The following is a 25,718-nucleotide window of genomic DNA, read 5'->3' as shown; positions in this document are numbered from 1 at the left end:
AAGAATACTGGAGCCAGTGGCCATTTCTTTCTCCAGGGGATCTTCCTGACCCAGGGATCGAAACTGCGTCTCTTGTGTTTTCTGCATTGGCAGGTGGATTCTTTACCACTGCACTACCTGGGAAGCCCAGGTTTTAAGGTCGTTTTAAGGTCACTGGATTCTAATTCCCCAACTTGCTAAGGTAAATTCTGTGTTCATTTCGAATGTTTGTTTCAGCTCAGAGATACCTTCTTCTGGGACGTTTCTTTCCTATCATATTACATGGAGTCTCCAACTGATTTGATTTGGGAATGACCCACAGACCTTTCTTCTTCCTTTAATAATACTGCAAAGGACTCACACCTTGCTCAAATCACCAATCATCATCCATTTTGCAGCTTCACTCATGGCTATGAGTGAAGAAGCTGGACCAGGAATGCTCAGCAAAAGGACTGTGGTTTCAGAACTGTGGGTTCGATCCTAACACTACACCTTAGTAACTGAGATACTCTGGGTAAGTCATTTCCCTTCTCCAAGCCTCAGTCTTCTCATCTGTCAAATGGGAATCATTGTACTTATGCCATTGCATTGTGGTGAGTGACAAATAAGATGATGTATGTGAAAGCAGTTTTCACACAGCAAGGGGCCACTTGGATGTTAGGATTCTACTCTGATAGGCCATTTTGCTGTGGACTGATAAAACAAGAAGCAGCAGGATGATGTGAAGGAACTAACTCCTCCTCCCAGGTGAAGGGCGGCGGGGGGTGGCAGTGGCGGGGCCCTCTGCATTGCTGCCTCCATAGCAGGTTCAAGGTTCCATGTGTGAACATTCCAATGGCTAGTCTTTCCCTAGAAAAAAAGATATCCGACAACATAAGACAATAGGAGAGCCCACGCCTGCCCTTTTCGCTCCACATCCGGCCATACAGTCACAGAAGAAAGTTCACACAATAAGTTTCGAAGTCAGTTCTGTTTAGCTCATCAATAGTTGCTTCCTAAGAATGATTCCAAGCCTAAGAAGCACTTTAAGCCTTTTTAAGCTCCAAAGATTAGGATGAAACAGGGAGGAGGGTGGGAGGGGGACAGATAAACAACAGCGTGGAGAGCGTTCTCTGTGTAGAGAAGGAGATTCCATACTTGGGTGAGATTAATCCCCAAATTGAAACCTGCCCTGCAATTCTTTGTGAGAAAGGAGAGCAGAGATAAGAGAGAGGCCTCCTAGTAAAGCCCCACATTGAGCCGTTTGTAGAAACAAGGCTGCATCCTTTCCCTGCAACCAGAGGGCGGTGAGATGCGCCCACAGAGGACGAATAGAGGATGGCGCTTCCTTTGGACAGTTGGGGCAGGGCAGGAGGGAAGAGGAAAAGGAGCAGCCTCCACATGTGTGATGCTCGAATGTTCTGTTGGACCAACAAGGTATCTTTCCTTCTCAGCCTGGGGGGCCACCGACCTGCCTGATTGCACACCATTCAAAGCACAAGCATTGGGTTCTGCCAAGACCTGGGGGCAGGGCAGGCTGGCTTTGAACAGAAGGACACTTGCTGAGGATCTTAACACGTGCACAAGCAAGCCACTTCTTGCAGTGTGCCTGGTTTCCAATCCCAAGACCCTGGCCATTTCAATTCCTAAGAAATCCAAGTCCTGCTTGAAGGCTGAAGGCTGCCATCAGAGGGGCTAACAGGATGAAGCATCTGAAGGGGAGTCCCAGCAGGGTGGATGGCACCTGACCTGAAAGGAAGGAGTGGTTCCCTGGGACCTGCAAGAGAACTGAGTGCTTCCAAGGGGACAGCACACGTTTGGAGGCATGGCTGACTTAAAATAAGTCACAGGAGTTCACAGTCATGCTCATATGTTGAACGTCACGTCTGCAGGTAGGAGCCTGCCAACCCCAGTTCTCAGGAGCATGAATGGGACATGACCCAGCTCACAGAGGGCCCTGCAGAGCGAGGCTGAGGGGGAGAAGGGTTCCAAGGATGGCACAGGTGACCTGGCCCCAAACCAAGAAAGGATAGGAGGAGAATCACAGAGGGAAGGGAGATGGCTCTTGGCTACAAGAAGAATAGCAGTTTCTCCCTTCCCCCTTCTGCATGAGGCTTTGGGGACTGCCAGGTGGGATTCAGACCCACCCAGGAGCCCCACACAGATGCTGGGAGATGGGAACCTAGTCTGCAGGTCTGGGCAGGGCTGTAGGAAGGAGAGAACCAGAGTGTCACCTCAAGGGCCATTCGGGGAAGGTACCCTGAGATGGATGTTCCCCTGTCCTTTCTCCTCCAGGAACCGGGAAGGAAGCACAAGGAAGGACATCTGCTGATGGGGGTTTGGGAGTCTCAGGGCAGGTCTGTTCTGACCCAGTTCAGGGTCCTGGGCTTCTCTGTAATTGATTCCCTTCCCAGAGTCTTATGGTGAGGAAGGGCTTGTACCCCTGTCCCTGAACACGCAAGAAGAGGCAATGATCTGTGCAGCCAGCCTGGGAACCGGGAGAAGTACGCTGATGGAGAGTCACACAGCCTTCACTCAGTTTCCAGCACGTTCCATCTGACCTAGTTCCCCTTCCCCTCTGCAATTTTACCTGTCTTTACCTTTTGAAAAACTAAATATGTGAATATTTTAGAAAGTATAAAATATTTTTAAACGTTTATCAAAGCCACTCCTACTCAGATAGATGAGGGTTGGGATTTTTCTCTCAGGACACTCACTCATCCCGCCTTCTTCCTTTTCTCCAGTCAAACTAAATCAAAATTCTTGTTTCCTCTATTTGTCACATTTATCTAATAATGACTTGGTTTAAATTGTCTAAATCTGTATTGTTTAAAAATATGTACTATTTACACGGGGCTTCTCTGGTGGATCAGTGGTAAAGAGTCTGCCTTCCAAGCAGGAGACCTGGGTTCAGTCTCTGGGTCAGGAAGATCCCCAGGAGAAGGAAATGGCAACCCACTGTAGTGTTTTGCCTGGAAAATCCCATGGACAGAGGAATCTGGTGGGTTACAGTCCATGGAGTCACAAAAGTGTTGGACACGACTAAGGGACTAAATAACAGCAACTATTAATATTTACACACACATGTCTATGTCTGTATTTGCTGCAGCGTCCTTATTTTCTGTTTCATGGGTTCTCTTACCATGTCTTCATCTACATGATCTCAAAATAGTTGGTTGGCTGGGTGGGTAGAATTGTCACAGTTTTGTTGCTGTCCCACAGGGAAGCAAAAAAGAGAGAGTGACGTGTGTGGGGAGCTGGTGGACCCAGGTCTAGAAACTGGCCCAGATAAAATGAAAGGATCAAGGTCTACCCCTGCTTTTGCCGACACACACATCTGCCAGAGGAAGCTGGGGAGACACAGTAGCACAGACCTCCTCTTGCCCACATGGACCCCCTTGTAGGATCTTCCCTCTTCAATAGCCAGCTCCTAATAGTTGGCCTTTCATCCCCATCCCCTCCAGCAATAGTCACCTACAGGCTAGTTAGGAAGTCCCCCTTCCCTTCAGGAAGCAGCTCTCTGCTTCTTGCCCTCTTCGGTCACGGATTCAACCAATATTCACTGAGCGACCACCTCTGCTTAGACACTGAGGACAAAGGTGTGTAAAAGACACACAATGCCCCTGAACTTTGGGAGGGGGCCTTAAGAGGGATAGCCGATAAATAAACAAACTGCATACTGTGGAAGTACCATAAAGCGGGCCTCCTCAACCTCCAGAATACAATGCCTGATGATCTGAGGTGGTGCTCAGATCATCATCTTGCAATAGTAATAGAAATAAAGTGCAAAACAAATGTAATGGGTTGGAATTATCCTAAAATCATTCCCCTCACCACCACCCCTCCCAGTCCATGGAAAAGTTATCTTCCTCAAAACCAGTCCCTGGTGCCGAAACTGTTGGAGACTGCTTCCCTAAAGGATGTTGAGACTGAAACATCATAGACCTTTTCTTCTCTAAAGAGAAATGCCACCAGGCATCTAAGCTGAGCCAGAGTATACAAAGGAGCCAGGTTCACAAAGAGCAGCCTGAAGGGGGGCCCCAAGAAGAGGAAAGTGAATGTGCAAAGGCCCTGTGGCAGTGATGAGGAGCAGAGGATGTTCAAGGAACTGAGAGAGGCCCTTCCACTGGAGCTTGTGAGCAAAGAGGAGAACAGTCCAAAGTGGGGTTTCCAGAAGGCTCAGGCCTGCCATGTAGGACCTGGTTAGACAAGTGAAGACTCTGGATTATAATCTAGGCACATGAGGAAGGCGTGAAGATTTCAGCAGAGAAGCAATGTGATCCCATTTTTGTACCTTACAATATCCTTTCTGGAGAACGGACTGGAGGTATCAATGGGTTCCTCTTCATCAACCATTGGCACAGACACCCCATCTTTCTTGGGGCAAGGAGTTCATATGGCCTTCAAATGTTTTCATCTGTGGCCAGCAAGTGGTTCAAGGATCTAGGAGGAAGGAAGATGCTTAACGGAAGAGCCGTTCAAACCAAGGTGCCTGCTTGGCTACATTTAATATGGCGGCTCTCACATCACAGATCAACAAAAGGCATGCCAGCCTTGAATGGCATCGCCCCAAAGGAAGTGGAGTCCTCTGGGTGGAAGAGGCAGCAGCCTGACTGCCTTCTTTCCCCAGGATTTCAAACTGGGAATCGGAAGACTGGAATTGCAGCCAAATGCATTTCAGTCCTCTATTAACAATTTTTTTTTTTTATCACCTGAACTTACCCGGGCTCCCTGGCTCCACAGCAGGGGTCCCCATGTGATTTCTGCCAGGATCCACCCCCACTTTCAGGGAACAGAGTTTGAGGCGCTGCCCCTCCACTTTTCAAAGCCTTTCCCCTGGTCATCAGAGAGTGTCTGGTCGGGGTTGGGCTCTGTGAAATCGGGGACTTTCTCCCCCGCCCCCTCTCCCTGCCTCTCTCCCTCCCTCCACCCCTTCACTTTTTCCTCTCCTTTATATTGAGTTATCTGTTCAGAGCAAAGCCATCTCCGGGAGCTGCCGGGATGGGATCTTGTCACCCATCAAAGCTGCAGAGGCTTTCTCAGGCCCCGCTAGTGGTGTCTGTCAAAACTTCAACAGCTGCAGATTTTAGAGGCAGCCCTCCCCTCCTTGAGCTGTAGTGCAGGAAGTGTTTCTTGTCAAGGCCCAGCGTGGGCTGGTGTCCGCCTGCTGGCCTGGCAGTTAGGGTCATGGTTTGCTAATGAAGTAAGACTTGAGCCAGAGCTCAGTTCTATAAGGCTCTTTCCTTGGTGAGCAAAGGCTCTAGAGTCAAACTATGTTAGTTTACATCCTGGTGACACTGGTGACTACTGGTGAGGTGGATGGCACACAGTTTAAACTGAGACTCAGTATTCTCATCTGTAAAATGGGACTAATGATGGTAGCCTCCTCTTCACAGGGGCCCTGAGAGGATGAAATAAGATTAAAATATATGTAAAGCACTTAGCATGGCAAATAGATGGGGGAGGGGAATGGAAACAGTGGCAGATTTTATTTTCTTGGGCTCTGAAATCAGTGTGGATGGTGGCTGCAGCCATGAAAATGCTCCTTGGAAGAAAAGTTATGACAAACCTAGATGTATTAGCATATTAAAAGCAAAGACATGACTTTGCTGACAAAGGTCTGCAAAGTCAAAGCTATGGTTTTTCCAGTAATCAAGTACAGATGTGAGAGTTGGACCATAAAGAAGGCTGAGCGCTGAAGAATTGATGCTTTTGAACTGTGGTGTTGGAGAAAACTCTTGAGAGCCCCTTGGACTGCAAGGAGATCAAACCGGTCAATTCTATAGGAAATCAGCCCTGAATATTCATTGGAAGGACTGATGCTGAAGCTGAAACTCCAATACTCTGGCCACCTGATGTGAAGAGCTGACTCATTGGAAAAGATCCCGATGCTGGGAAAGATTGAAGGCAGGAGGAGAAGCGGGCAACAGAGGATGAGATGGTTGGATGGCATCACTGACTCAATGGACCTGAATTTGAGCAAACTCCAGGAGATAGTGAAGGACAGGGAAGCCTGATGTGCTGCAGTCCATGGGGTCGCAAAGAGTCAGACAGGACTTGGAGACTGAACAGTAACAACAACCCACCTTTACCTCCCCACCTCCAACCACCACCCTGTGGCCAAACCGGCCCAGAAGCCAGAGGGCAAGAGAGCTGATCAGTGTAATTCCCTTCCTGGAAACTGAAGTAGGGAGGCACAAGGAACAGACGTGAGAATAGACACATCCGCAGGCAGGGTGCACATAGGTGCGTGTCTCCACACTTGGGGTGCGTGCAGTCTGGGCTGCAAGCTCATAAATATAACACATCAAGAAGTAACAGCAAGACCCTTAACATAACCTACCCTAGTTCATCTTCCCCAAACCCTGTAAGGTAAGAAGCTGAGGCTCCTAGGGTTTGATGTATCTAACATCATTCAAGTCCTAACTAGTGAATTCAGAATGGCAGGTGGGTCAGTCTCACCCAGAACCAGAGCTCCCAACCATCATACCACCCAGCCCCCCAAAAGTCAGCTTGGGCTCCCCCTTCCATCAAGACCAGGGTTGGACTGAGAAGTGTTTGAAGGGGCCCATGTCAGGAACAAAGTTCTGCTCCTTCAGGAAATGCCCCAGGGCAGCCTCTCCCCTATCCCTGCTTTCATTATTTCATCTCTGTGTACTTTACCACTTAAAACTGCTTCCTCAGCAGCACTCCATCAGGTAGCACAGGAAAAGGACGAAGAATCAATTACCCCCCAAAATAAAGAAATAAATGGTGGCTCTGGGGAAGAAAAAATATTGAATCCTGTTCAGATAAATGCAGCATAAATTGGTTTCTGACAACAAATCCAAATAATTGCCCTCCTTCTCCCTCACCCTCCCCAGGGCTCCAGGTAAGTCCGAGCAGGTCCTGGGTAAAACGGTGAGGGAGTGCTAAGGACCGCAGCCGTCAACCGGGAGAGAAGACCCCCAGCCGGGCCTGTTCTTCCTCAGCATCAAAGACCAGGGTCTGAGATGGGGTCAGCAAGCCTTTAGCAAGTCAGCCATCGAGCCAGCAAAATATGTTCACTTTTGTTTTCCTGTTTTGCGGAGAGAAAGTGGATGGGAGGGGAAGGATGAGCTCTTGTCATTTTTATAATGAAGCAGTTGGGCCCGTACTGGACGGAAGGCCAGACTCTGCCCGCCTTGAGCCCTCCCGCTATGGAATTGTGTAATCTTCCCGGAAGCTTACTCAATCCAAATTGGGAATCAGCACAGGATCCAAAAACCAGGAGGAGAAAAAGCGGGGAGCGGGAGACAAAGGTCAAGAGCTGGCCTGTGGATGTGCTTTAATGGGACACAGACAACCATGACCAATGCAGGTTTAAAAAAATCATTGAAATAGTTGTCAACATTTAGAAATCAGAAGAACTCAGGATTTCTGGCTTCTCTTGAAAAAGCTAACTCTCTGGCTACACCAGGCCCACAGTCCTGCTGCTCTAGGATGCTGACCCTGGGTGGGGCTCCCCCAGCTCCCCCAGCTCCCCCAGTCTCCACCAACCATTTTGCTTCCCACCTTGAAGCTAAGTGTCAGTAATATCCATCGCCATCCTCAGGCTGTTTTCTTTACACATCCCCCATTCCATTCATTTCAGATTTCCTGCCTGGCCTCTGCAGACATCTATGTTAGTGGCCCTAGACTCATCCTGTTGCTGCAGGTCCTTGCTTCTGTCCTTGCCACTTGCCAGCAGTTCCTGAAGGGCCACACAGAGCCCTGGACCTGCCAAAGTCTCTTCCCACTCTGATTCCACTGGAAGCCTCCAGGCAGACAAGTCATTTACTCTCATTCCTTGAAAATGCGTTGCCCCTCCTGCCTCCTTTGCTTGGGCATCCATACTTTCCCTACTTTTCCTTTAGCAGCTAAATGTTAGCCTCACTATCAGTTTTCTATTGCTGCCATAACAATTTTGCAGCCCTAAGCCAATTTGTGGCTTAAACAACACAGATTTATTCCGTGGTGCTTCTGTAGGCCAGATACCCAACTTGGGTCTCCAGGGCTATGTTCCTTGCTGATCCCTACTTTTTTTGCTAGCTGTCAGCTGAGGGTCATTTCTCAGCTTCTAGAGGCCACCCATATTCTTGACACATGGCCTTTCTCTCCCCTCTCCCCTTTTTTAAAAAGATTTTTTTGATGTGGACCATTTTAAAACTTTTTTATTTTGCTACAGCATTGCTTCTGTTTCATGTTTGGTTTTCTGGCCACAAGGCATATGAGATCTTAGCTCCCTGACCAGGGATCGAATCTATACCCCCTGCACTGGAAGGCAAAGTCTTAACCACTGGACCACCAAGGAAGTCTTAACCACTGGAGCATGAAGGAAGTCCCCTCTTTCTCCATCTTAGACATCTGACCTCTCTTACAAGTTTGGGCTTTTTTTTTTTGACCCATCCCTGCAGTGTGCACGGATGCAACCAGGGATTGAACCTGAGCCACATCAGTTAAAGCCCAGCTCCTAACCACTAGGCAACCAGGGGACTCTTTTCACACTTTGAATCTCTTCTTTTTCTTCTGTTTCATCCCTCTGACCCAGCAAAGAAATGCTCTGTGCTTTTTAGGACTCATGTCTTTAAGAAATTGGGCAAACCCAGATAATCCAAAATAATCTCAGTACCTCAAGGTCCAAACCCTTACTCATATCTGCAAAGACCCTTTTGCCATATAAGGTAACATATTCACAAATTCTGTGGGATTAGGGCATGGACATCTTTGGGGGGGCATTATTTTGTCTATCTTTCTATTCTATTCTATTTATTTATCTTAGAAGCCAAATTTAAGTCTTACATGTTCTGAAAAGTCCTTCTTAACAATTTCTCTTCTAAACTACTGTGCTGTGTGACTTTGAAAGAGTCACTTTATCTTTCTATTTCTCATTTCCATTGGATCCATGATATGCTGGTAAATGTTTGGTAGCTGACTCTTGAGTGTGGGGGAGAAGCCCTGATTTATGGCATTTGTCAACTTCTGTGATCTATTTCTACATGGTTGATTTTAAGCTACCAATGTGATGTTACTGAATGCAGAATTGGAAAGAGATGTGGACAGCTGACTCTTGTGAGCCAGTGTGAGTCAGCTTCCAGGACTCCACTGCTTGAGTGTAAAATGAAGAATTGACTAGTTGATCTAAATGTCATTGATGAGTCAATAATTTCTTAGAATAGGGAAAACTTTTATAGTTCTGTGTAAGTGTTTCCCTCTCTGGGGCCAGTGCCATCTCCAGTGTAAATGTTTTAAAGATAGAAGAACATATCAGAGAACTGATTTTATGAGAAAGGGCTGGGAAAAAACCACCTAAAAAGAGACCCAGAGACCTCTGGTATCCATTGGCCTCAATGTGATCACAAAATCCCAAATCCAACTACAAAATGAGTTTGTTTTTAGAAAATGTATGATTTTTTTCTATAAACAAATTCATATTTATTATTATTGTTTTGTGATTTCTGTGAACACATATTACCAAGTGAGGGATTCAGATGAAGAATACCAGCCTCAGAAAAGAACCATTAGGATGTTATACAAAGAACTTTAATAATTTTCTCTTGTAATATGTGCATTCATTTATGATTGTTAAATTTCTTGCTCTAAGGTAGCCTGAGAAATAATAGCTGCATTTATTGAGTACTTACTACATACAAGGTACTGTACAAAGAGCTTCTGTATATTATCTAAGTCCTTATTGGTCCCAACTAGTTGAATAACCAAACAATCTCAGATTACTGGGTGAGAAAAAGAAGTTATTGGGATCCAAAACCCAAACCCCCAGCTCCACTGTTCAAGCACGTGAACATCAGCCCTCTAGAGGGACTCAGCAGAGATCTACGTGGGAGCCAGTGGGAGGGTTCAGGCTGTAGCCAAAACTAGCAGGAACAAGCGTACTGACAGGGGAGGCCAGTCTGCTTCTGAAAGAACCAGTTTCCATGGGCCCACTGACACATGCTCCTCGTATTCATTTGCTGTTGCTTCGATTACTCAGGGATGTAATAGACTCAGACTGGATCTGGGGCCCTAGCATCTCCAAGGGCACCACTGCTTCTTTCTAAGCCTGCCTTCATCTCTCTTTTGCCTGTTCCTAAATCCTTGTGAGCTTCCATGCCCTTAAAGTGACAAAAACACATTAACTTCATTCAGAAAACAATTACTGAGCACCTGCTGTGTGCCGAACTTTGGAAATGCAAAAGTGAGAGAATCACAGGCTCAGCTCAGTGTCCCCAGGAGTAACATGTGTTCACGCTCAGTTGTGTCTGCCTCTGTGACTATCGTCCTCCAAACTCCTCTATCCATGGAATCCTCCAGGCAAGAATACTGGAGTGGGTTGCCATTTCCTCCTCCGGGGGGATCTTCCTGACTCATGAATCGAACTGCGTCTACTGCATCGGGATTCTTTACCGCTGACCCACCTGGGAAGCCCTAAGAGTAACACACCAGGGTCTTAAGGTCATAAACTGCAAGATGTCACAGGAATCCTCAGGGGAGGAGCGAATTCCAGCTTCTAGGGGTAGAAAGCTTCCCCCAGGAGGGCTGTCAAGCCGAGATTTAAAAGAGGAAAGGGTACAGTTTTCCAGGCACCAGAGGTGTGGAGACTCTTCTGGCCAGGGAATCACAATTGTAAATAAATGAAGGCATGGGCACTCCCGTGGCTGGAGCTTAGGGTGCGTGTTTAGGATGGATATGAAGGAAGTGAGATGGCAGTTGGGAATAGAACCGGTGAAGCCAGGAGAAAGCAAGGTCGCCAGAGGCCAGTTTAGCAGGGCGTCTTGTGTCACGTGACTCACTTTGGACTTTGTCCTACAGTCAGTTAGGCACCATTGATGAGTTCTAAGTGGGTGAGCAACACAACCAGATTGGCATTTTAGATGATGGCTCTCTGGCTCCATGAAGTGTGGATTTGAGGGTGGGGCTGAGAAACCCGGTGGCTCAGATGGTAAAGAATCCGCCTGCAATGCGGAAGACCTGGGTTCGATCCCCGGGTTGGCAAGATCCCCTGGAGAAGGCAATGGCTACCCACTCCAGTATTCTGGCCTGGAAAATTCCATGGACTCTATAGTCCATGGGGTTGCAAAGAGTCAGACACAACTGAGCAACTTTCACTTTCACTGGTAAATTCAAAAAAAGAAAGAAAATGTGCTTAGGAAAGATGTCAATGTCAGGCAGGGTCTAGAAGATACACATTTTAGAGAAGTGTTCAGAGGTCTGCCTTCCCCTAGAGAGAAAAGGTTTTTGAAAATATAACTGCACCCTCTATTCAGAATACTGTCAAGTCTACAGAGAAAGGAACACCCAAATATCAAGATCCCACCTCTCTTTCAGGTTTTCTGTTATGTTGAAGGGTGGGGAAACTTTCCAAAATGTAAAATGTATGCAGAATTTTATTCAAAAGTGTCTAATAAATCAAAGACACTCTTAGAGTAAGAAGTATTACACAGTCCAGGTGACAGCTCTTCGTGAGACTGGAGAGTCAAGGGGCATACTGTGTTTCTGCAGAACTGATTGATGGAATGGGAGAGATTGGGGGGAAAAATACACTCTCCACCATAGACAACCACTGAACAGAGGAGGTTTAAGATGAAAGAGGAAAGATCGAAGCCTCACTGAAAGACTAAAGAAAGGAAAGAAGGACAAATAGATCAACTGTTGTGTGAAGACCTTGAGGTGTTTCATACATAATGGGTTGCATTGTGTTCGGAGGTTACACAGTTGTACTGCATCTCAGTGGTTTTACTTTTTTCCAAACGTTATAGATCACAGGAGCCAGAACTACTAATGACCAAAGACCAGGGATCCCTCTGGCAAGAGGGAAGGAGCTCTGAATTTGGAGTCCATGGTGAGCCCTTGCCAAAAGAGAGGCTTCTGGCATCTGATCTAGCATGGCTGCCCACTGTCTCTTCATCAATCCATTCATCCATTCAGCCAATGAATAAATATTGACACACCATACCAGACTCTGGGACAGAGGATAAGTTAGTGCAGTAAACACAACAGACACGTGGTCTTATGGAGAATACTGTGTGTCGGAAATGAATAGGGAATATAGTGTGTTTGAGAAGAACCCACAATGAGGCCAGATCAAACAGTATCTCAATAAGAATTTTGGCTTTCATTCTAAGTGCAAAAAGAAAATATACAAGAGTTTTAAGCAGGGGCAAGATGTAATCTGGATTAGGCTTTTCTACAATGGTGGTGTGTATGTGCTCAGTCGTGTCCAACTTTTATGACCCCATGTACTGTATCCCACCAGGCTCTTCTGTCCACAGAATTTTCCAGGCAAGAATGCTTGTGTGGGTTGCCATTTCCTACTCCAGGGGATCTTCCCAACCCAGGAATCAAACCCTAGTCTAGCATCTCCTGCAGTGGCAGTGGATTCTTTACCACTGTGCCACCTGGGAACCCATTTTCTACAAGACATACTATTGTATGTTAGAGAATGAATTTAAGAGAAGGCAGGAGTGAAAACAGGAAAAGCAGTAAAAGGGCTTTTGCAAGAGATTAGGCAGGAGATCATGCATGCTTAGACTAGGGTGGACTGTACTAGAAGGATTTGAGATGCATTCTGGAGGTAGAAACATGCTGATGTTTTGGGATTGAGGAAGAAGAGAAAGAGACAAATGATGATTTCCAGGTTTCCAACTTGAAAAGTCATGTGTACACTGATGCCATTTTCTAAAATGGAGAGGATTGGAAAAAGCTGTTGATTATTCTTATCCTCCAACTGGCATTTCTTGAGCACCTACTATCTGCTAGAGACTCAACACCTGCTTCTGAGAAAAAGAAGCAAATCTATGTCATGGGTTCACCCCAACTCTTGGTTTGGCCTGATAGACAGAGGCCCTTCACGGGTGACGCTGACGGATCATGTGAAATTCGAATCATCACTGAGACCATGAGGTTCACCATCGCATTTACTTAACTCCCTCTTGTGTTCATTAGATCACAAGGTTTAAAAAAAAAAAATTGACCTGGAATTGGTCTTGGGAATTTTTTTTAATTTTTCTTATAAAATTGATTTAAGTATCATGAAAATCAGGCCAAATGGTCAGGACTTTCAATTTCCTTTGGCCAACAGGGAGCTTAGCTATAAATTTGTAACTTGGCTTGCTTAATAACTATGTAGAGTTTATGGTTCCTGTAATAGCATTCTGGTTTTCTCATTGATATTGATTAGCTCAACTAAACATCTGTCATTGTCTATCCCATGGATCTGGATCAGTCTGCCCATGCTTGTGGCTCCAGCCATCTCTGACTAGACCAAGTATTGACCAGGGAACTTCATTCAGAACTTGACTGGGCCATTCAGGTTTCCTGAATTGGATATTTGAACTAAGGGATGTGAGGTAAATTCCCATTTAGTGGTTGAAGTGGGTGTTCTAGAGTGTACCAACAGATCCCCTGTTCCCAAATGAAGTACCCTTTCTCTCAGGGGCCAGATATTGGCTGCCAGGGGCTCTCAGCTGTGTTCCCCTCTGAGAGTTATTCTTAACTAGGGTTGCTTTGCCCAAATTCAGCCCTCCTTCCCAGGGGTAGCCCCCATCCCATGACAAGATGGTCCCAGTACAAAGTCCCAGTCCCCTTGGCTCATGGCAGGACAACGCTGAAGGCCATCTCAGCTCCAGAACATTTCATGAAATGGGTCTCTGTTGTGACTGCCTTGCAGCTCAACCTTTCTTTCTGCCTTCCTCACTCCTCATGGGTGTTGGTCCTAAGAGTTCATCCCAACAAACTCCCTGCCCACATCTCAACATCTCTGTTTCCCAGGAAACCCAACCTAAAACAAATGGCTGCTACTGCTGGTGGCAACAGTGCCACCCCTAAGAATAAATAATTGTAAGGAAGATGTGAACATAGAAATTGGTGAGGCAATGGGCAACCTTTGCTTTTAGACAGGTTGTTTTCTTCGATAAGTTCAAATATGGCTTGGGGTTAAGGGCAAAACCACCACCCTGAGAGTCTCCAGTCCATGCAGTAGAGTAGGAAGAGCTTCAGACGTGGCTCTGCCTCAAGCTCTGTGACCCTGGGCAATGAACTTAACCTCTCTGAGTCTCTTGAGTGTTTTTATTTGCAAAATGGACCAAATCACCTTGCAGGGTAGTTACACAGACTGTAGGAGCTCAAGATTGTAAAAAGCACCCGTAACACAGAAACTGCTCCATAAATGCTGGTTTCTTTTCACAAACAAGGTGGGGGGCACCCTAGTATCTTTCAGGTCAGAGAATGGGGTATGTGGTACCAACAAGTTTACAACAAATCTGAACATATTAGACCATGCTAGGGGGTGTGAGGCAGACTGGGGGAAGGTTACTGCCACATGACAAGTTAACAAGCCATCCCCCTTCCCCCCAAAAGAGAGTGCCCCTGGAAGTGGGGCAGGGTGGATCAGGCAGAGGTCTCTGGGAACAACAGAAAGGAGCAGTGACGTGTCCCTGCAGGATGTTGTCTATGATTAGGGATGACCTGAAGAATTTAGCCAAAGATCAGCCATGTGACTCTGAGTAGGGATAGTCCTGGGAATGTAACCCCATGAAGCCAGCACCTGGTCTGTCATCCGGCATATAGTAGGTGCTCAATAAATTCTTGTAGAAGGAATGACAAATGATCTTTAGTCCTCTGACCCCACGAAGAAGTTCTGATGATTCCGGGATTTGGGAGGAATGATTTCTGAATAAACACTCTGACTTCCCACGTAGCCCAGTTGGTAAAGAACCTGCCTTCAGTGAAGGAGACCCAGATTCGATTCCCAGGTTGAAAAGATTCCCTGGAGAAGGAAATCGCCACCCACTCCAGTATTCTTGCCTGGAGAATCCCATGAACAGAGGAGCCTGGTGGGCTACAGTCAATGGAGTTGCAAGAGTCAGACGTGACTTAGTGACTAAACCAACACCACCACACACTCTGAGGACCGCAGTGTCATTAGTCCAGGGCCCCCTCCCACGTTTACCAAAGTGTCTCTGTTGTTTTCCAGGGCCCCTCCTGTGCAGTGCTCTGGCTACGTCTTCAGGGCTCTCTCCTAGAGTCACAATCCACAAACTATGGTGCTTTTTTTTTTTGTAAATATGGTTTTATTGACACATAGTCTTGCTGTTGGCATTAGTACTATCATCCCTCAGTGTCCGGGGAGGATTGGTTCTAGGACCCTCTGAGGATAACAAAATCCATAGATGCTCAAGAATCCTATAAAAAATGGTGTAGTAGTTACATAAAACCTACACGTATCCTCCTGTATACTCTAAATCATCTCTAGATTGTTTATAATATCTAATATAAATGTTGTTGTTCAGTCACCAAGTCATTTCTGACTCTTTATGACCTGTGGACCGCAGCACACCAGCCTTCCCTGTCCCTCACCATCTCCTGGAGTTTTCCCAAATTCGTGTTCATTGAATCAGTGATGCCATCCACCACTTCAGTGGTTAATACAAAGAACATGCTACATAAATAGTTGTCGGTTAGTCAGTTTAGTCGCTCAGTCGTGTCCAGCTATTTGCAGTCTCATGGCCTGCAGCACGCCAGGCTTACCTGTCCATCAGAACTTCCTTGTCCAACTATCAGAACTTGCTCAAACTAAATAATTGTAGATGTGATGTAAATATTGGTCATTGCTAGCAAGCAGCAAATTCAAATTTTGCTTTTTGGAATTGTCTAGAATTTTTTTAAAAAATATTTTTGATCTGTGGTTGGTCAAATCTGAGGATACGGAACTATGGATGTGGAGTGCTGGATGTGTTAGCTGTGGCTGCTTCTGTGTAAAAATGGCAGAACTGAAGATTCACAACATAAACTGGAAGTCTAGAAAAAAGCTAAGATTTTTACTGTCTAGCACTTTCAGAAGTTTTTTGACCCCTGTGCTAGAGAGAACAGTAAGACAAGAGTCACCCCAAGGATACAGTCATTCTGTCCCTGAGTTGGGGATTAGATTCACTGAACACCCGTCCTTTCATCTCTGAGGGCCTGGGGGCTCAGCAAGTACCATCCTATGAAAAGACTCTCCTGATACTAAAACCAGTGTGTTTCGCAAAGTCTGCTGTATGCCAGACACTGCATTTAATGCCTTACCTTTATTCTCTCAAGTATACTTCATGGCGATGCCATGAGGGGGGAACCACAGCATCCCTATTTTTCAGATGAGGAAACCAAGATTCAGAGAGAGTAAATGATTGTCCTGCTGTCCAAAGTGGAGATGTGGCTGGGCGAGGGCTCAGGTCAATTTCAAGTCTGGGCTGCTGTTCTTTACCCCCAACACCCACTACCTCCCCATACTGAAGGCCAAGCAAGAAGAGTGTTACTTGTAAATAATAAAAATGAGGCAGGTCGGTCCAAGCCCAACAGATGTCATGTAACCCAGTCCATCAAAGGCCGGGTTTCCAGCAAGGGCATTATGAGGGAGACTTCCCTTAGGGTGGAAGAATCAGCCTGCTAGAGAACCAGAGTCCCAAGGCCTCCCAGGACAGGACAGACATTCTCACCAACAGCAAGTAACCCTACTCGTGAGAAAACAGCCTCCAGAGCACTAGAGAATAGATTGACTTGATCACATCTGAAACCTCCGCCGGGATGAGAGGTGAAGTCTCATGTGTTTGGACTTAAAAAACAGAGATCCCAGATAGGTTTGTTTCAACTCCCACGATAAAACCATATCACATGATAAACTAGTCCTTTTGTCCCACCAAATTAAAAGGATTAAGCATCTTTTAGAGAATTCTGTCTTTCAGGGCTACAAGCAGAAGTTTATTTGGTTTCACACTGTTGTGATAACAAAACTTTAGGGAGCTGAGACAATATGCGGGAGGCCTGTGGTTATTACACAAAGAGCACAATTGTTCACTTTTTGCTTGAGATAAAAGGAAGAGTACATGTCGGGGAAATGAATCCGGATTCTATTAATAAAGGTGAACAACAGACTCACCGGGTCACTTCCTGTTGACACAGGAAGAAAAGCTTCTGGTTGGTTTTCTGGGAATCTCTCCACAAAGTCAGAAGGTCGCTAGTTCACGTGAGGCAATGGAGGTTAAAAGAAAAGTGTAAGTCATGTGGGTGATTCAGTGACTCGACTTGTCTGAAATTTCCATTTCCGCCTTTTACAGCCTGAGCTGGTACTACGAAGGCTCCAGCTCTGAGTCTGGAGAGCAGCAACCTGTTTGTGCACGCTGCCTCTTTGACCCTTGCTCCATGACCAGATAACCAGTAATGCTGTCTACACCCTACAGTGACCCACTTAGCCATGTCACTACCATTGCCACCTCCCAGTCTAGACTCCCACTCACAAAGATTTCTGTCCCATCACCTTGTTTCATTCTTTTCCAGACTTATTCTTTTCCACTTATTAAAATTAACTTGCTTCCTCTTTCATGGTCTGCCTAACTGTCCCTTAACCAGCAAGCAAGTTCCTTAAGAGCAAAGTTCATGTCCGACTCTTCTGTCCCGGTGTGGCCAATGCTTGCTCACAGCAGATCATCGGTGGATAACCGATGAATATTCATGTAGTGTCTATGAATAAATTGAAGGATGTTTACAAGTGTACCAATGTTTTAGCTTTTTTTTTCGTACCCAACTTTCCTTTTCACATTGAGCTGGCTATGCTATCTATGGTGCCTGGGTTAAAAAGTCTCCAGCTGTCACTGTAAGGAAGTGGTTATTCCTTTCCTCATTCATTCATTCATGGTGTATCTATTGAATGCAAGTGCCAGGCATCCCTACCAAGAATTCAATGATGAACAAAACATAGTGCCTGCCACACGAATTTTCAGTCCAGTGGGGGCGGTAGGGAAACAAATATTAATGGAAGAGTAATATAGGTATGCAATTGCAACCTTGATAAGTGTTGTGAAAGAAAAGCTCACGTAGGGCTTTTGAGGAAGTAATGTTTGGGACAGCCGTGGTGGCACAGTAGATAAGAATCCTCTTGGCAATGCAGGGGACACAGGTTTGATCCCTGATTCAGGAGGATTCCACTGCAGATCAGCAAAGCTCATGTGCCACAATGACTGAGCCTCTGTGCTGCAACTACTGAAGCCCAAGTGTCTAGAGTCTGTGCTCCGCAACAAGAGAAGTCTCCACAACGAGAAGCCGGCACACCACTACAAAGAGTAGCCCCTGCTCACTGCAACTAGGTAAGACTCACGTAAACCAAACCCAGGACAGTAAAAAATAAATAAGAAAATAAAATTAGGTAGAAAAAAATAATAAAAAATTTTAAAAAGAAGTAATGTTTGGGCTGAAATTGGAAAGTTGGATTAACTAGATGGGTACCTAAATGAATTTGCTAAAGAGTGATCAGCGTTAGAGTTAGGATGAGAGTTAGGAGTGGAATAAGGCTGAGTCTTCCCCAGTGACTCAGCAGTAAAGAATCTGCCTGCAATGCACCAGACTCAGGAGACACGTTTCAATCTGTGGGTCAGGAAGATCACCTGAAGTAGGAAATGGCAACCCACTCCAGTATTCTTGCCTGGAAATTTTATGGCAAAGGAGCCTAGTGGGCTACAGTCCATAGGATCAAAGAGTCAGACACAACTGAGTGAGCAAGTGAGAAAGATCGGGGATGAATAGGGGAAGATTAGAGATCTTTCCCAGGAAACTGTGCTTGTCTTATAGATATTTGATGAATGTTGACCAGGAATGAATTGCTGTCTGCCTAAAACAGAGTGGAGACAAAATAAGTGAACAGGAGACAAGTTATGGTTTGTCTTTTTTGTGTGTGTGATTTGCTCTTTTCTGATGGTTTGCTCTTCAAGGACCATCTTTTTGGTGGTCTGCTCTTTTTTGATGGTTTGCTCCTCAAGGACCATCTTTCTGGTGACTGGGGCATTGACTTTGGCCTTCTGGGCTGGTACCTGTGGGGCCTTCCATGACCAGCAACCTGGCTTCTGAAGGTAGAAGCAGCCACACAGGAGTCTAAGTGCATGCCCAAGCAGGGATGGCAGATGGGTGGACAGGTGAGCCAGGTGAGCACCTGTCTTGGTCATCAGCAGGATTTTAGACCCTGGATTTAGGACTCAGATGAGAGGATTCCTGGAGCCCTTGCATAGATTACTGTGGGCAGCTAGGTGTTTACAGAAGCTCACAGTGATGCCTATTAAAGAGATCAATTGTATCCATGAGCACCTGTGCTTCACAGGTAACTGTTGCCTTATATAATGCTACCTGCAATCAGCGTAGGTAAAAAAGGAGCGTAGGAAACAATTGGCCCCAGATATGAGCACCATGGGCACTTTTTCCCCCTTTCTTGATCAAAGAAAGACTCTAATGAAAGGGAAAAAAAAAATAATTAAAAAGTTAAAGCCTTATGTAATGAAATTTAAAAGAAAACTTTGAAGCCAACAAGCAATCGTGGGCAATGCTTCAAAGGGCCTAGAATCAATGTTTGTCAATAGCAGTTTTGCATCCTTTAATTTATCTTTCATGAATATAAAGCGTGATGTTATTAGGAGCCTATCCATGCCTTAATTCTGTTTGCGATTTGATGAATCAGATCTCTATTAACATTCTGATCGAGTCAGCAATGTCAGAGGCCTGTGGCAGGAGCCTCACTCTGGCCGGGCTTTTATCCTGCAACCGAGATGCTAGTGAACAGTGGGGCCTTCTGCACTGAACCCTTGGCAACCCCGCCCCCACCCCCAGGAGCCAGGGGCACTTTATCTCTGCTGCTTTCTTTGGAGACTTTCTCTCCAGAAAAGAAACCAACCCCATGACTCAGCCCAGCCCCAAAGTTACCATTTGTTTAATCAAGATAGTTGGTTTGCAAAACATTAAACATTAAACAGTATTTGATGCCTAGTTAATAATTTGCATCCTCTTCATTTGTTCCTGAATCCTGGGAGACTGACATTCCCCCCTCCCCCCCAAAGGCAGAGACAACAAAAGAAATTGTGTTTAGAGCAAAACAAGAGTTCTTAAACTACAAAGATGTTTGCCAGAATGTCTGATCTCCATGTTCTGCTGTTAATGGTTCTGGCGGGAAAGACAGCCTTCGGGGTAAGTGTTCTTTTCAAATATCTGGTGTTGAGAGGCTCTGAGGTTATTAGGAAGACCAAACCAGCTGGGCCAGGAGCAATGAGAAACTTTAGTTGTGAAAGACTGGTGTTGCCAGGTCGAATATTTCCTGATTTCAAGCGCTAATGCAGGTCTTTCAAGTTGGTTGCTATTAAGTGGCCAGTTCCATGAAGCCATGCAATTGGTTTGAGCCATCCTGGAGCAGTGTCCACGAACACCTTCCAACTAAGGGGATCAGAGCAAAAAAATCTGCTAAGGCAGCATGTTTTGTCTGGTATGAACCACAGAAATCCCTTTGGGAAGCCACTGAAAGCTACAAACTCTTTCTCTGTACATGCTGACATGCATACCCAGTTCTCCAGCTTTTTGGGGGGACATTAGGGTAAGAATCCCCCTACTTTGACCCTAGAGGAGAATCTTGCTGGCAACAGCTTTACTTAGATGGATCGTATTTGGAGAGAAGCTTCACAAGCAGGACTTTTTCTCGCATCACCCTGTGACCATGGCTATGGTTAACAGGGCAGAGAGGTGAGCAGGGGCCCAGGAGGTCGTGGTGAGTGGAGAAGGAAAGTGACGTCAGGGGGTCTCACATGGGGGACTCAAGACATTGGGGAGCAGATGAGGTGTTGTGGTGTCTGCTCTTGTTTCGTGCCTTGTAGTCCAAGAGTGTTAGCTGGGTCTCTGTGGGCATACGAGACGGGTCTTCACCAGACCTCACACCTCTCAAGTTCCATGCTGGAGGTGGTCTGAAGTGGGAGTGTGGGCTTAGGAGCCAGGGTTTGAATCTCAGCTTTGCCACGTTCTGGGTGTGGAACCTTGTGCAAGTAACATCATCTCTGTGAACCTCAGTTTCCTCCACTGCAAACCAACTGATAATCTCCCCCAGATCTGGGGAGGGTCGTGACTGATTAAGCGGAGCAATGCATGTGGCTTTAAATAGATGTGAGCTCTTTTCCCTTGAAATTTCCAAAGTGACACGAGTTCTTTATAAAAATCAAAGAAGGCTCACCTTTGTTAGACTGAAGGAGGTGGTGAGTAACATACAAGAAAGGGATGAGAACTGAAATAACAGTCATCATATTAAATACCTTTGCATTTTATTTCCAGTTTCACTTCATAGAGCTTTTCCTGCAGGAAGCAGGTTAGATTCTAGGCTTTCTGCTTAGCATGCCTTAAAACCAGCAGCTTCTCCTCCCCTTTACGTAAACTGTACTCGGACACCTACCTTAGTACCATATTAAGCTGCCAATGACTCATCTCGGAAAGAATTTTCTTTTCCAATGATAACTTGTGTTTGTGTGTGGGGGGTGGCTGCAAAGATCAGTCATTATCAAACCCTCTACATCACTGATTGCTATTGAATGTCTGAGGCTAAGACCCTGCAGAAATAGCACAGGTCTAGAGAAAAGTGATGGAAATGATCAGACTCACAAAGGAAGGGTCCAGAGAAAGTACCACTCAGAAGGAATTAAATCCTAAAATTTGCAGGCAAGGAAGAGAGTGGATGCAGTCTGTTTGAAGTTCAGCAAAAGATAACGGTCCCCCCAAATCCTTATTTTGCAAGCCCTAGTGAATTTTTAGGGTTAGCAATGAAATTGTAAGTCAATAATGGATAAAAGAGAAAACATGAGAACTAGCCTTTAGGCAATGAGCTTAGTCAATTCCAAAGAGAGGATTCAGGGCTTTGGAATGTTTTCTTACTCCAGATGCATGCCAGACAGGTGGTTGGGAGAGTGGCTTGCATTCCATAGGCCAGTACACAGAGATACAGGGGAAACTGGCCAACTCACTCAGATGTTTAGAGAGCTTGAGACATCACCAGGAAGGAAGGAATCACATAGCCAGATGGACAGGGTGGCCTCTCCTGCCCCAATGTAGGTAAAGTAATAACAAACTGCCATTTAATGAGAAATCCTGTGTGCCATGCTCTGTGCTTTTGAGGGATTGGTCTTTGAGTTCTCCAGAAGAATCCCAGGAAATAGATACTATTAAAAAGAATGAAATAATGCCATTTGCAGCAACATGGATAGACCTAGAGATTGTCATACTGAGTGAAATAAGTCAAACAGAGAAGGATAAATAGCGTGTTACATCTTTTATACATGGAATCTAAAAAGAAATGATACAAATAAACATTTTTGCAAAAGAGCAATAGGCTCACAGACTTAGAGGATGAACTTATGGATGCCAGGGGGAAGAATGGGGAGAAGGGATAGTTAGGGAGTTTGGGATGGACATGTACACACTGCTATATTTAAAATGGATAACCAAGTCCCTACTGCATAGCACAGGGAACTCTGCTCAATGATATGTGGCAGACTGGATGGGAGGAGAATTTGGGGGGGAATGGGTACATGTCCATGTATGGCTGAGTCTCTTGGCCGTCCACCTGAAACTATCACAGCATTGTTAACCAGCTATACTCCAACACAAAATAAAAAGTTTAAAAAGAAAGGAAAGAAGTACTGTTATTGCTCGCAGTTTGCAGATCAGGAAACTGAGGAATGTGTTCTCAAACTAGGAGGTGGGAGAGCGGAGTCTTAGACTATGGCTGGTTTCCATCTGTCTGGATAAGGTCTCTTGCCAGGGGCCCTGGCCGAGGATGAGATTTGTTTGGTCCAGACAGCCTCCAGTATTTTTGCCTGGAGAATTCCTTGGACAGAGGAGCCTCGTGGGCTCCATGAGGTCGCAAAGAGTCAGATACAACTGAGTAACTAATTTTAGGGGCGCTTCCCTGGTGACTCAGATGGTAAGGAATCTGCCTGCAATGCAGGAGACCCAGGTTCATTCCCTGGGTCAGGAAGATCCCCTGGAGAAGGGAATGGCAATCCACTCCGGTATTCTTGCCTGGAAACATGGTGAGGCTACAGTCCATGAGGTCACAAAAGTCAGACACGACTTAGCGACTAAACAACATGTAGCCTTAGGGGTATGATCCTTCCTATGGGGAAGGGGGGCTTTTAGACCAGGGGCCTGTTGCTGGGTAAAGTGTCAGACACAGATTCCATGCGCCTCTGAAACTTTAAACAAAAGCAGTCACAGGTCTCTCATTGCCCACTGGAGAGATGCCTGGAGACCCACCTATGCATTCAGATCATACCACAAACATTATGATGACTTCTCTGTGGGCTCATCTGTAACTTAGGTTTATATTCAGGTATCATGATCCAAAAAAAGTGTGGTCAAATATTATTGCCATAGATTCCAGGGGATCCTTCATAGTGCCTTCCTGGTCTGGTAGATCTGTTTTTCTTTACCCGTCAGTGTTGAACACTTGGCCCCAGCGCAGGGCCCTCCCTGGCGGCTCAGTGGTACAGAATGCCTGCCAATGCAAGAAAGTCAGGTTCAATCCCTGGGTTGGGAAGATTCCCTGGAGGAGGAAATGGCAACCCACTCCAGTATTCTTGCCTGGGAAATTCCATGGACAGAGGAGCCTGGAGGGCTACAGTCCACAGAGATGCAAAAGAGTCGGACACAACTTAGCGACTAAACAACAATAACAAAATCCCCAGCACATCTTGTATTGTTATTCCCATTTTCTGAAGGAGAAACAAGCCCAAAGATGGTGACCTAACTCCCCAGTCAGAACTGAGACTCAGCTCTGTTCGACTCCTCACCCATCACAGGAGGTTTGCTCGACTATGTGTCCTGTCTCTGGGGCTTTGACTTCTTTTCCTGCTGCGGTTCTCAGGGTGACTTGGGGTGCCCCTGGGCTCAGTTGTAATGCAATTTGACTTCTTCCAGGATCAGAAGCTAGAGGACAAGGCTTGTCAGGTTTGCCCTGTTTATCTCAGCTCGTCCTCAACAGGGGGCCTTGCAATTAAAATGCATGTTTGCTCCCATTTCTTAGATTTTTAAACCCTAGAATTGAAACTCAAGAACTCTAGGGCTCCAGAATCCTCCTAGGTAGAAAGTCACAAAAATATCTGCACAGACAAGAGGTTGCAAATTTGTGGCTTGGGATACATGCAGCTCACAGCCCATGTTTTATTTGGCAGGTAAAAGTTCAACCTGAAGAGTGTTTTCATTTCCTTTCGGTTGCTGGTGACATTTGAGAATACAGACCCCAGCTTTTCCTGAAAATCAGACATTCTAGTAACATGGGCTTCCATTCTTATATGCCACGGAGGGGACAAGGAACTACTGCTTCTGGTATTAGAAACTGAAGACCCCAGGTCCCCCAGGTCCCAGCACGCTCTACTTTGGACCCTGTCTCTGTTCGATGGGTTACCTGTCCAGTACCTGTCCAGTTCTACCTTGAAAAGAGAGAGACAAACAAGGAAAGAAACACAGAGAGCATGCTTGTCTGATTATTGTTCAGAAACACTGTGGATGCTGAAATATTACAGTCAGTTTTGGGTGGTCAAGTAACAGGGCTCCTTGTCTGATTAATTCAAGAATCCATAACCGCATGGCCCCCAGGACCAAACAAGGGCTTTGACGAGGGATACAAACAGCCCTTTTCAAAGCCTCAGTGCTCCAGAATGTCAGAGTCTCTTTCAGACATAGGAGACATCCCTCCTTCATGCTGTAACCCATTCAGAATCTTATGGAAAAAATAAGAACTGATTTGCACTGCATGTACTTACAGATTAAAAAAAAAAAAAACCTGATCCTAAGCACAAGTCCAACTCATTAGCTTTGGTGGTGTACGCTGGTATTTAGGGAAATCAGGTCGCAGGAAATCGTATGTGTATGTAGGCACAGATATATTTATATTTTCAATTCATTAGCGTTTCCTAAATGCAAAAGCAATTCTGCTGTCACAGAGAAACAGCATGGCAGAATATTCGGCAGCCGGGATTTTAAATAAAACATGCTTTTTCTTCATAATTAATATAACAAGGTTTCCTGGCTTAGGACTTGGCAAAGATCCCAGGAAAAATGGGGGGAGGGGGCCGGTGTGACGTGCCTGTGACCCAACGAACAAATTCCAGGAAGAGTTTGTGCTGAGCGAGCTCTCCTCAATCACTTCATAATTTGAAAAAAAAAAAATTTTTTTTAAACATATTGACAACAATGGCTAATAATCACTGTAGCAAGTATTTATTAAGCTTATTAAGTCTTTACTATATGTCAGACATTGTGTGCATTATATTTATTACCTCACGTATAGCTTCCCCACAGCCCCATGAGGTAAGGACTGCTGTCATCCTCATTTTGCAGATAACAAACTAAGCTTTAAAGAAATTAAATAATCTGCACAGATGGCTGCCCTGTGAGGTTACAGAGCTGGGATTCAAACCCAGAATGGCTTGATGCTGGTCCCAAATTCATAACCTCCGTGTTAGAGGTTGCTGTGACAGGCACTACCCTGAAACAACTGAGACTCAATGTGGGATGGAATGTGTCCAGGGGGACAGCGGCCTCAGATTCCAGGATCAGGCAGGAGAAAAGTCACTACCACCTGGAAGCTTCTCCAACAATCCCTGAAGCTTTCCTTGCCAACACGAGAAGGATCAAGTCTTGCTAGATGGCTAGCCTGTTAGCGCAGAGCTTTGAAAACTTTAGTCATGAATGAATCCATCTTTAGATATTTTGCCAAAGCCCAGACTAGTTTCTTAATACTTTCTGTCAACCTAAGTAGATTTATTTTTAAAGGAGATTGTCACTACTATCAGTTGGAAAATCAAAGAAAAGGAAACAATGATATTGAATTCCAACTGGCTGCAGTTGTCATTCTAAAACTCCGCGCGGAACTCTGCTTTCTCTTTGGTAGGAGGGACGATTAGGACGAGTGGCTCGGATGGTAAAGAATCTGCCCGCAG

At 45.6% G+C, this 25,718-nt stretch overlaps 1 protein-coding gene across 1 annotated transcript in view; it reads left to right on the top strand.

Moving 5' to 3' along the window:
- The first annotated feature begins 19,779 nt into the window (after nt 1-19,779).
- HABP2 (hyaluronan binding protein 2) overlaps nt 19,780-25,718 on the top strand; it is a 34,783-nt gene continuing 28,844 nt past the window's right edge. Inside the window, exon 1 of the mRNA XM_043475498.1 lies at nt 19,780-19,932. Within this exon, the coding sequence (XP_043331433.1) occupies nt 19,864-19,932 (69 nt within the window). The 5' untranslated portion in view covers nt 19,780-19,863. The remainder of the gene's footprint in view (nt 19,933-25,718) is intronic.

Source organism: Cervus canadensis, chromosome 8, assembly GCF_019320065.1.
Source record: "Cervus canadensis isolate Bull #8, Minnesota chromosome 8, ASM1932006v1, whole genome shotgun sequence".
NCBI lineage: Eukaryota > Metazoa > Chordata > Mammalia > Artiodactyla > Cervidae > Cervus > Cervus canadensis.
Note: the sequence above shows the minus strand (reverse complement) of the source record. Positions and strands in the feature narration are given on the sequence as shown.